Below are 12,757 nucleotides of genomic sequence, written 5' to 3' on the forward strand. Positions count from 1 at the left end.
GTTGTTTAACCTCTTTTAGTTACACTTGTAATATTTCTCTTTATACAAGTTTATGTGTATATATTGAGAGGTATCCTCTTCTAGAACTTGAAGAAGTGACATAGCTTGATCACAATCATCGAATATTACGTTAACACAAGCATAACTTTAATTAGTTAAGATATCATACACCAAATATTTCGAATCCCGACTCCAATATTGCATTTCTTGGCATCAAAGCAATAATTGAAAAGCAAGAGAACTAATACACACCTGTTGAACATTTTGTTTGGCAAAATAATATATAGTTTGTGTATTATATTAGATGAGATAATGAAACAAATTAAGGTGAAAATGGATATTCTGATACATTATTATATATACGACAATAATGAAAATGAAGTAGAATAATGTTTATGTAGTGTTACATATATTATTGAGTCAAAACCCGATGGGAATACTCTCCAAGAGCCCAAATGGGAAAAATGTTTCGGTATGCAGCATATGTAATCATGCAATTTTTATTAAATACTCCCATGATCTCCTGTAATATAATGTTTATGCAAAAAATATATATAATGTTAAGTTAGGAATTAATTGTATATGAGGAAAATGGATGAAATTAAATATATATATATATATATATATATATATGAAGAAATTATTATATATACCTCTTGGGGGAAATCACCATTCTCCAATTGGGAATTGATTAATAATCTTGCTGCACGGTGCAATGGTGCTGGGTCTCTCTCAGCCTATCAAACAAAATTATTAGCACATGACGCTATTAATACTTATATATAAAATCTTGTGTGGTAACGACGTAATCTTTTAACATGGTTTTCATTTTTTTTTTTTAAATATATCCACATTTCTAGTAAGAATTCAAAAGCAAAGCTAATTTTTTAAGTCTAGTTCGATAACAATTTTGTTTTTAGCTTTATGTTTTTAAAATCTATGTTTATTTAGGCCTCGTTTGGTAATTATTTTGGTTTTTTATTTTGTTTTTTGAAAATTAAGCCTATGAACAATACTTCTACTTCCAAATTTATTCCTTAGTTATCTATTTTTCACCGATGGTTTAAAAAACCAAGCAAAATTTTGATAACTAAAAAAAGTAACCTTAAAAAAGTTGTTATGTTTTTTGAATTTGGCTAAGAATTCAATCATTGTACAATCGTGGTAAGAAATGTGGATGATATAGGCTTAATTTTCAAAAACAAAAACAAAGTTATCAAATGGGGCCTTAATTTCTTCATAATTTATCAATTATAATTTTCACATTTGTTAAAAAAAATACTTGCATTCCTAATCAAATTCTAAAATTAAGTACAAGTTTTTTAAAACTATTTTCAAATTTTAACTTGATTTTTTTAATATCAGTAAAAAGTGAACAACAAAATATAGAAATTGATGAATAGAAGAAGTGTTCATTTTCAAAAACTAAATAATTATCCAACGGGACTTAAGTTTTAAAACATAGTTTAGATTTTCAAAATATTTGTAAAAAAGTGGAAAACAACGATAACAACAAAGAAACTTTGGTAACTACCATAGTAGTGAAAATAGTATAGTTTAGAGCTAAGATTTTTAGTTTCTAAAAAATTCTACTTCTTTTCTCATGATTTCTTTATATATTCAAATTCAAGAAACAAATTTTTATAAACCACTTTCCTTAACTTTCAAAACACAATCTTAAAGAAAAATTAGATAACAAAAGGAAAAAAAAAAAAAAAAACCAATAAATAAAAATAATATTTTGTATATTTTACTTAGGTATGAAACGGAATTTAAATGATTATTAAACCGGAGTATTAGAATAGAATTTACCTGGCCAGCTTCAATGAGAGCCATGAAAACCCAGGCAGTATTAACCAAGTGTGGTTTGTTTCCTTCGAGATTGGTATAGACCTACCCCCATAAAGAAATTAGAAAAAGAGAATTAATTTATTTAATGTAAATTAAAAAAGTAATGTATATAGAAGAATGGAAATTAGGATATGATAAAATAATAAAAAATAAGGCACACCTTATTCTGACATGAAAGGTAACTCTCTCCCCACCCACCGGCGGGCAACTCCTTAGATAAAAGAAAATCACAAGCCTTGCGAATGGCAACACAATTATTATATGTCCTTCCCGCAGCAACCAATCCCTTTATGCCAAACCACCCTGCATACGTGAAGCATACCCCCCAACATCCATACCTACAAACAACCCACCCACCAGTGACGGATTCAGAATTTTTGTTCGAAAATTTATTCCAAAATTAATTGAAATATTTAAACCACCTTTACCAATCCGTAAAAAAACGGTGTAATAGTAATGGATGCAAACATAATTAGATTTTCTTTTATCATATTTACTTACAATTATGAATTTGTCACATTTACGATTCTCGTAACCATTGTTATTTAGGGTCAAATGGTAACAATAACAATAAATGAAACAAATTCATTCTTTCCATAGTGTAACAGTTAATGATATCGGCTATGGGTCCCATGTAATTTTGAAACGCAATCAGATTGATCACCTTTTGTGCCTCAATTGAATTGCGTTCTTCAATTACACATTTGCAAGTGGATCCCGCATTTCATTAACACAAACGTAATCAAATGAGACCCACTTTTGAGATTTGTATTGATTTATTACGTTTTTCCTTGAGTAAATGTGACCTAAATTCTAATGAATTAGGATATATCAAGGACATAGAGCTAGGCTAGAGGACTTTCAACACTCTTACCACCATTTCAATGAACAATACTTGAGTACATCTTAAATTGTACTCATTTTTATACAGCCAACTCCAATCACATAATAAAGTTAAATTGAGATAAATTGTGCAGTTGGACAATTGAGCGAGCTACTATAAAGATGAGTACAGTCTATGACGCACCTAATTTTTTTTTCATTCCAATAAACTATTTATGTTACTTTTAAATTTTTAATATTAATATTATATTTTTTTTTAAAAAAAAAAATTGAACTTTAGTTTTATCAATGGAAAAGCAAAATGTTGGTAAGGAAACAAACCAAGAGCCATCCTTTCTTTGCATATTTTCTAGGAAATTGGCTGCCTTGGCAATAGCAATATCAATCTCTTTGGTCCTATGGCCTGGATGTAACTTCTTAAACAACATCAATGCTTCCATTGTAGCTGAGGTGCATTCCACATATCTGCAAGGATGACATCAAACTATAATATAAAGAAGCACCGTTTCGTTTGATAATCATTTTATTTTTTATTTTCTATGTTTAAAAATTATACAGGTTTCATACGAGTTTTTTTTAAGTTTATCACACTCTTTAAAAACCCACATGTAAATTCAAACCAAATTTTAAAACCATAACCTAAGTTTTCACAAAAAAAATCAAAAATAAAATTAGTTATCAAAACAAGCGTGCGTTACTACATCCACACACTTACGGATAATCGATGACGATATCTCCAAAGGTTTCAGCAGGGTTGATCGACTGAAAAAAACACGAAACCATTAACAAGAACAATAAACCAACATTAGATTTTATAATTATTATTGTGCATAATAAAGCTAATATAGCATGAGGTGGTATTATTATTTCATGACAATATTACCTCCAACCAAGGGTATGATCTTGTCAACTCGTATGACGCAAATCCACCATTTCCATTCTGAATGCATATATATTTCGAAGATGTAAAATAAATTAATAAAATTAAACTAGATAATATGAATAAAATTATGTAAAATATAATCAAGAATATTAATGATGTGTGGGCAAGTAATTAAACTCACTTGTAAAGAAAGGAGAACATTTACAGCATCGAAAAGGCGATTCTTTTCTAATGGATCCCCAACTATTTTCGATGGAAGTTTCGATAACATCAAACAAGCCTGCAATAGCCCAAGTTCATGAGTAACTTGTTAAAGTTTATTGACGTAATTAAATTTACTACAATGACTCACCCACTTAAATTTTTTAGTTTAGTGGTGATTTACCTGATATTAGAACAAAGAAGTTGCGTTCGATCCTAGTAACTTAAAAGTTTGTTGTAACAATCTCCTCATTTCTAATTATTGCAATATTTTTAAAGAATTGCAAATATAGCAAAATCTATCAGTGATAAGATGCTTACTAGTGATAGACCCTACTAGTTATATGATCTATCATTGATAGATTTTAAAGATAAAATCTAAATTTTGCTATATCTACAAATTTTAACGAAATACATATTGTTCATTCTCCAAAATCTCTAAGGTTTTAATTTGTTTTTTTTTTCTCCTTTCTTTTCATTCATGGGTATTCTACAAATTTCTAAGCTCCCAAGTAATCAATTGGTAATTTAACATAGTATCTCAAAATAAAGAGGTTTCGTGTTTGAATCCTTGTTATATAATTCTCTCAAATAAATATTAATTTCACTCCTTGGGCTTTGTACAAAAATTAGTCTACAAGTAAGAAATATGTATTAGAAAAATATGAGATTTCACGACGCCTCTCCATTTTCTTAACATGGGTTGATATTCAACATGTCTTTTCAAGACAGTGTCGCTTTCAAATTTACCATATTTATATCGAACACTTATTTGGACTTTATGTGTTCTTCTAATATTATATTAGAAAAATATGAAGTTTTTATCTCAAAATCAATTGACAATATGAGATCATGAACGTGTGACCGGATAATTGAGTGGAGTTTGATACCTTTAATCCCTCCGCTGTACAGTCAGAGATGAGCCATCCATGATCTCGAGTTGAAAATGGCCAAGCACCTTTATGAATGTGACGGAACCAAACATTAGGATCTCCAGGACAGTCCTGTTGGATCTGTAATAAAACCAAAATATTAAAAAAAACAAAAAAAACCTCGACAATGACGAATTCTATGCATATATATCATTATTATTCCTGTACATATAGCAATAATTTGAACAAACACAAAATAAAAACCTGAGAATCTTTAACAAAATCATGTGCTTTTTTTAAGGTTGGGCCAAAGGTGTCTATAAGTTTGGTGGATATGATTGCTTGGATAGAGAAAGCTGTGTCCCACAACTGGCTCCCATTGTAACCCTGCATATGCACTTAATAATTAACCACTTTTTCTTAATAATCAATTTGTTCATCTATTATTATTCATATATCACTGGGGAAAATAACCATTTTGGCTTTTAAATTTCAATTTATTGATTTCTTTCTTTTGTTATCGATTTTCTATCTATGTATTTAAAACTAAAAAAAAAAACTGTAACTTTTAAAAAGTTAAATTACAAATTTAGTTTATAAACTTTCAAGATTTGTATCTAAACAGTTCTCAATTTTCAAAATTTTAAATTTAGTTATTGAGCTATCAATTTATTTTTAAAAAATATATGTGATCTATTAAACAAAAAAAATTGAAAATTTTCTATTCCATTGGATATAAAATTCAAAATCAATTAATTTTAAAAAAAATAATTTGTTTGGAACCTATTAGACATAAAATTAAAAATTTAGGGACCAATACGTCACTTTTGAAAATTGAAGACCAAATAGATACAAACCTAAAAGTTTGGTGATAAATTTCTAAATTAACCTTTTAGATCCCTTTTGATAATAATTTACTTTTTTTAAAAAAAAGTTTATAAATACTATTTCTATCTATTGATTCTTTTGTTTTTGTTAGTCACTTTTTTTAAGACCATTTTAAATAACCAAGTCAAATCTTGAAACTAAAAAAATAGTTTTTAAAAAACTATTTTTAGAATATTTTAAGACTAAGCTTTAAGTTAGGAAAGATTAAAACCATGATTAAAAATAAAAAAATAAAAAAAAAATAAAAAAAAAACTTGCAAGAAAACAAGTGTCATTTTCAAAAACAAAAAATCACTATAAAAAATGGGTGCTTTAACGTTCTATTTGGTAACCATTTGGTTTTTTATTTTTGTTTTTAAAAATTAAGCTTATAGATACTACTTTTACCTCCAAATTTTTTCTTTTGTTATCTATTTTTTATCAATGACTTAAAAAACCAAATCAAAATTCAAAAACTAAAAAAAAATAGTTTTCAAAAACTTGTTTTTGTTTTTGAAATTTAGCTAAGAATTCAACCATTATACTTAACAAAGATGCAATAGGAAATAGACTTATTTTTAAAATCAAGAAACAAAAATCAAATGATTACCAAATGGGACTTAAAAAATTCATGAAATTTGGTTAAAAAGTGCCAAAAGAAAAAAAAAGAAAAAATANAATGAAAAAAAAAGCACGATTATTTAAAACAGAGTTGAAACCTGCATTCTCATGCCATCTTCAGCAACCCAGAGATAGTCAGGGACTCGTTGAAGATGAAATTTGAAGGCATCTGAGTAAGGATCTTCAACCCAACAACAAAGCATATTAAGTACTTTATTAACAGGCCCAAGACATATATATCGACTATTTTCATCTTCATAGTGAATATGTTCCATTGCACTTCTCAATGCCTTTTCCCTCAGTCTTTTCCCTGGCCAACGACTAAACATTGGCTCATATACATGGTAAATTGTTCCCCACAGAATATCTTGCACCTTCGGATGTGGATAGTACAGATCCTCCTGCATCCCGACGACCAAAGAAAGCAACAAGTATAAACAGTAGAAAAATCGACACATAGACTCACTTACGATCCACAACTAAACACATTATTCGAGAGAAGATATCTGAGTTTCAAAGTTTACATGAATCTTTATATATATGTGTTACCTTTGCACATGTATTGCGAGATTTATTCCAGTCTATTTCATGATATGGAACCGTGTAAATCTCTTTTCTAAGGGATAAAATTATGGATGTGATTGGCCCAACAAATCTCTTTCCATATAAGTATGACATCGGAAGATAAACCATTCGACAATGGCACCACATCCTTCCTGAAAAAATATAGGAAATTCAAATAGTTTAGTGTATGTTTGGTAAACATAAAAATTAATCTATCTTTTCATATATGTGTTTAGTAGTAGTGGTATAAATTAAATTTTATTTCAAAACTATAAAAATTTTGCTTTCTCCAACGCCATACTAGAGAAAGGGAGGCAGAATTCAATACGTCGAAAAACTTTGTGCATTCTTGTAATGATAATTGTTCAAAAATTAGTTATTATTACTCGAGTTGAGAATGTAAAAAATTATTGATTAATTTATATGAATTTTTCCAGTTAAAAATTTGTATTATTATTATTATTATTTTAATATCATATAATTTATAACACATATTTAACTTAACAAAAATGAATTATGTTTATAACATGTTATATTTGTTAATATTTTATCAATATTTTAAAATTCAAAATTTGAATATACAGAAACATGAAGACATATATTTAGATCATAAAATTCAAAAACAATTTTTATAAATAGAATTTAGATTCACTACCAAAATTTGAAAGCATAAAATAGAATTTAGATTGACTACCAAACGCTTAATTTAAAAGAAAAAGAATTGACATTGTGTACCGGGATGAAATGGTAGGGAATAAGGGAGTAACCAAAATTCAGGTGGAAGAGGATTATTGCCACTCCATTCATAGACTCCAAGTACAGAGAGCCACAACTTTCCCCAAGAAGTGATTGCGGTGGCGCCGCCGTGGTCCAAGATCCAACGACGAGCTTTTGTCATTTCGCCACCCTCTCCGTCATCAGCGTCTTCTCCAAGCAGCCTAAGTGCAACATAATTCAGTACCGAACCAAACATTGTGCTCGAACCTTCGATGTGCAAACCCCATCCCCTATCTTCATTCTATATATGCACCACCAATTTGTCAGTCTCTAAAAATTATTCAATGAGACCGTCACAATCTAGCTGACTTATATTAATCATTAAATATATAGATTCTAGAATATGCATCCTCCTATGAACTATTTGATACAAAATTTGAGATATTTTTCGATCACTCATACATTCGAGGTCCAGTTTGATAATCATTTTGATCCGGTTTGGTAATCATTTGGTTTTTTACTTTTGAAAATTAAGCATATTTCATTCCTATTTCATCCACATTTCTTACAATGATTTGTATTTTTTTTAAGTACAATGGTTAAATTCTTAACTAAATTCAAAAAATAAAAACAATTCTTATGAAAGCTACTTCTCAAAATTTGGCTTTGTTTTCTAAACCATTGGTGAGAAGTAGATAATAAAGAAAGAATGAAAATGGTGTTCATAGGCATCATTTTTAAAAATAAAAACAAAAAACAAAATGGCTACCAAACAGGCCTTCGCTTTTAGTTTTTTACTTTTGAAATTTATGTTTTTTTTCTAGCTAAATTTTACGTCGTAAATTGAACTCCTAGCTAAATTTTAAAAATACAAAAACTACAAGTTTTTGGTACCTATTTTTTTTTTTTTTACTTTTCAAAATTTACGTTTTTTAAAAAAAGTATGAACAAAAACTAGATAATAAAATATAGAAACTTATGGGTAGAGTTAGTGTTTAATTATAAAATTAGTTTTCAAAAACTAAAAACCAAAATCGACTAAGGCTCGGTTTGATAACTATTTGATTTTTGGATTTTAGTTTTTGAAAACTAAGCTTATTATCTTTCTTTTCCTTTTTCTACCAATATTTATAAAAATCAAGTCGAAATTTTAAAAAATATGAAAACAATAGTATAGAAATTGAAAGGAAACATACGTAAAATTTTTCAAAAAAAAAATCGTTATCAAACAAGGCCAAAATCTTTTGCTACTGGCGGAGAAAACTATAGTTTTTTTTTTCTCTTGTAGGTTCAATAGTATAAAACTATATGTCACATTGTAGAAGTCGGATAACACATGCCTGATGATTGTAAAGATATCTACACATTTCTTGGCGATGGTGCTTGGATAGAACAGAATTCAAAACGCCAGTGATATAAAGAGCAATCACCTGTTAGTAATTGAATAATGTTAGTGTAAATACAAATTTTATATATGTGGGGACAAGGGACTATTGGTTATAAATATGGACAGATTACTACCATTTACAACTAATAGACCGTGACATTTTTGTTATATTTAAAAATATTTTAAAATAAATTTTCTTTTTTTTACTTACTAGACCCGGAAGTAAAAACATGGGCCCTCCAAGATCCGAAGCCCAATGGCCATCGCTTGTTTGTATGGCTGAGTAGAAATTTAGTGCCTTTTCTAATGTATTCTTCACTGCTTCTTTCTTCACATCTTCCCCTTCTTTCAATTTGATTATTCCTCCAACTTTGGCATCATTTGTTATTTCCTTTTCATTCTGTACACATAATAAACCTTTACATGTCTCACTTTCATTTCAATAAATGCCGTCTTCGTTTGGTTATTGTTTAGTTTAGTTTTTTTTTTTTTTTTTTATCAAAATACTCGAGGATAGAAAATCAATAGGTGCACTCACACATCTCAACTAGGTTAAGACATCTTTAACACCCTCATCATATACCGAACCGTTAGCAATTGATTGTATTTCTTTAAAATATATACAAGAGAGAGTTTCCAGAGTCATAACAAGCATGCCAAAAGGAGAGGTATTTGGTTTTTAGATTTTGATATTAAACATATTTTCTCTCCATTTCTTACAACGGTTTGCATGTTTTTTTAAGTAAAAGAGTTTAATACTTAGTCAAATTCTAAGAATAAAATTAAGTTTTTAAAACTACTTTTATTTTTAGTTTTTAAAAATTGGCTCGATTTATTAAAACAGTGGTAAAAAATAGATAACAAAACAATAAATTTAAAGGTGGTAAGGATGTTTATAGATTTAATTTTTAAAAATAAAAAAGGGAAAAAAATAGTTAACAAATAAGTCCTAAATTTACTACATTTCTAAAGTTTTATATCTCGATAGAAATTAAAGTCAAATTTTGTACTCATTTGTTGATAACAGTGATAATTTGTAAATATGTTTTGACGACGAAAAATTTATCGAAATCAAGCTTATATTTAGTGTGATTTTCACACTTTTTTAAGAGAAAAATTAAACAACACATTAAGTTTCAAAATTTATTAACACCACAAGTAAAAATAGTTGTGGCTATCAAGTAAATATCTGGTTGAAACTAAATTATTATTAATTAATTATGTTATGAAAATATTTTTTTCTCATAAATATATAAGGTCAAGAATGATTTTTTTTTTTTTAACTTTTATAAAAGTAATAATTTGATTTGTAGCGAATTAATATTTGTTATGTATTTTCATTCATGAAACAATTTTACTCCATGTAGTACAATAAGCTCATGTATCTTAAAATCCATAACAATTTAGTCTTTATCATGAAAATTATTGTTAAGATTTAATAGAAGTTTGTACATTGGTAGATAAATAAACTAATTAAGAACCCAATAAGTTTGTATGCTACAAAGTCTAAATAGTTAAATAACAATAAAACTCAGCCATTAATTTTGATGAGATTTTTTTCAACATGATTAAGGGTGTGTTTGGAATGCATTTTCAAGTATTTAATCTAAAAATAAGTCGTTTTAGAAAAAATTGGAGTATTTGACAATTGCTCAAAATAACTTTGAAGAGTATTTTCAACAATTTTTGTCAAAAGTGTTTTTTTAAAAAAAAAATTCTCAAGTCAATTCAAACAGATCCTAAGTCATTGCAAATTTAAAAATTAAGTGAACTAAATTGTTGCATACCAAAATAACATGGCTAAATTGTTAAAAAAATGAAGGTATAAAGTATCGTTACAAATTAAAGTATAAGGACTAAATGGTTAACTTCATGAAAGTTCACAAGTACCAAAATTAAATCAATTTCTAAAAAAGCTAATGACATGTTTGAGAGTAATTCTAAAATTGTTAAAATATCTTTTATTGTTTTTAAAATCATTCGAAAAAATCTTTTCCTAATTTAAAATTAATTTCAATAATACAAAAAATGCATCTAAAAGTAAAAAATTAAAGATATATTTCAAAATCTCTCCAAAACTTGGAGAGAATCTTAATTTAGAATGTCCATTAGACCGTAAATAAACCCTTTAGTTTTAATTTTTAAAATTAAGAAAAGGAAATTCACAAGGTTGTAATATGCAAAAATAAATAAATAAATAAATAAACATTACTTTGATCCTTATATTATTTTGATTCTCATTCAACACTCTTTAAAAAATTCTACTCTTTATAATTCTAAAATGTATCAATTTTCTTCCTTAATTTTAATATTTATTTCATTATTAAATAATCAAAATGGACACGTTTTTAAAGGTAGATAGTGAAAAATAAACCAAAATAATGAAAATAGAGAATCATTAAAAGAAATGAAAAATAGTTAGGTACATGTCGAGGATGAATTACGGTTGTGCATAGATATGTATAATAAATTTGAAAAAAAAAAAAAGGGAAAGAACCTGAATGGCAAGAAAGAGATCGGAAGATTGCTTTCGATGGAAACGATTATTACGAAAGTGGTTGTTCGCAATCTGGATTTGGTGCAAGTGCTTTGGAGTAGCATTAGCATCATCACAAAACTCCCAGATTTGGCGTCCTAAGTGATTGCTTACACTCTTCATCCATTTCTCTTCTTTCTCCCCAACACTCTCCCTTCCCACTTTTAATCTCCACATTTTTCTTTTTTTTCTCTTTTTTCTAATATATATATTTTTATCAACTCACTCCTTTGCCTTTTAAAATTGATTTTCTTCCACGTTAACAATTTTAAACTAAAACTTCGATGCCATCTACGACACTTATATATAAAATCCTACCAACCCATGCACTTATTTCTTTTCTTTTTTCTTTTTTTCTTTTTTTTTTTTTCCAATTTCATATAACATTATAAATTCGATTATAATGTTAGATATTATATTAAATTTTCCTTCATCTACGAGCTTAAATTTTTGGATCAATCGGTGATTTAAGATGGTATCAAAGTAAGTGGTCCAAGAAGGTTTTGTATTCAAACTCTTATAATATTAAATTTGTATTCACCATGAGTTTGAGCTTTTGGGTTAATTGTTATAGAAATATGAAATATAGATGTTAATGGATATTTTTTGAAATATTATAAAAACAAATAAAGTTACAAATTTTAATTAATAAATAAATATTTTAAGATTTGTAAACTAACCGTGTGTTGTTATTTTATAATGTTTTATGGATTTTTTTACGATATAATAGAAATATTGATTCACTTCTCTCTTAAATTCGTGGGTGTATAAAAATATCGATGGAAATTATAAAGATGCCAACAAAAATTTGACACCATACATAGAACTTATGTTTATATAAGAGTGTTTTTCGAAAGGTTAAAATTATTTTCATCTGATTTAAAATTAATTTGTTATTTTTAAAATTTTTAAGGTGATTTTTATATCAGTGATTTTGAATCGGGAAAATGGTTTTTTTTAATAATGTTCAAAATTACTTTATAGTGTGTTTGTAATTTATTGAACTGAAAAGAGAATAATATTACCTTGCTTCCTTGCAAGAATGCTAATGGAATTTCAACATATCTAAAAATATCTAAATCCCTTTCTAAAATTGCCTAAATAAACTATAAAGAGCAAAAATTGTAGTTTTGGTTTTTTATTGCATGCATAAATGACTGAATACTAAAACAAGATATTCAATCCAAAATATATAGACTAAAATCTCACTAATTCAAATCCTAACAAATGACAAAAAAAAAAAATTTAATAGACGAAAATAAGTCGTATTAATAAGTAATAAAAAGATCGGATCAGAAAAGAATCTGAAAAATTCGAGCGTTGACGTATTTTCATCAGGGCGACTAATGAGATTAGGAAAAGAGAACTCATTTTCATTAACTAATTATCAACTAGACCCAGTACGGTATTCCTTC

General features: G+C 27.4%; 1 protein-coding gene across 2 annotated transcripts; it reads right to left on the reverse strand.

Moving 5' to 3' along the window:
- Nucleotides 1–278: 278 nt before the first annotated feature.
- Nucleotides 279–11,519, reverse strand: LOC120068021 (cucurbitadienol synthase). Of its 2 annotated transcripts, none has more exons than XM_039019689.1 (16): nucleotides 11,304–11,519; nucleotides 9,018–9,197; nucleotides 8,760–8,849; nucleotides 7,438–7,720; nucleotides 6,688–6,854; nucleotides 6,237–6,539; nucleotides 4,915–5,037; nucleotides 4,669–4,791; nucleotides 3,759–3,857; nucleotides 3,578–3,634; nucleotides 3,410–3,456; nucleotides 3,016–3,159; nucleotides 2,012–2,189; nucleotides 1,813–1,893; nucleotides 654–737; nucleotides 279–523 (listed from the first exon to the last, which is right to left on the reverse strand). In XM_039019689.1, the coding sequence occupies exons 1-16, from the start codon at nucleotides 11,517–11,519 to the stop codon at nucleotides 413–415; spliced, it is 2,286 nt and encodes a 761-aa protein (XP_038875617.1). In that variant the 3' UTR covers nucleotides 279–412. The 2 variants fall into 2 exon arrangements, with proteins under 2 accessions (XP_038875617.1, XP_038875616.1); XM_039019688.1 differs by having other exon boundaries at nucleotides 9,018–9,206.
- Between the last annotated feature and the right edge of the window lie 1,238 nt (nucleotides 11,520–12,757).

The sequence above is a fragment of the Benincasa hispida genome, chromosome 12, assembly GCF_009727055.1.
Source record: "Benincasa hispida cultivar B227 chromosome 12, ASM972705v1, whole genome shotgun sequence".
NCBI lineage: Eukaryota > Viridiplantae > Streptophyta > Magnoliopsida > Cucurbitales > Cucurbitaceae > Benincasa > Benincasa hispida.

Excerpts from the sequence above, each read along its gene's own strand:
- LOC120068021 (XM_039019688.1), bottom strand. The coding sequence starts at position 11,519 with ATGTGGAGATTAAAAGTGGGAAGGGAGAGTGTTGGGGAGAAAGAAGAG. Across the intron at positions 7,721-8,759 it reads GATATCTTTACAATCATCAG|AATGAAGATAGGGGATGGGG; the intron begins GCATGTGTTATC and ends GTGCATATATAG. Across the intron at positions 5,038-6,236 it reads AAGATGGCATGAGAATGCAG|GGTTACAATGGGAGCCAGTT; the intron begins GTTTCAACTCTG and ends GTGCATATGCAG.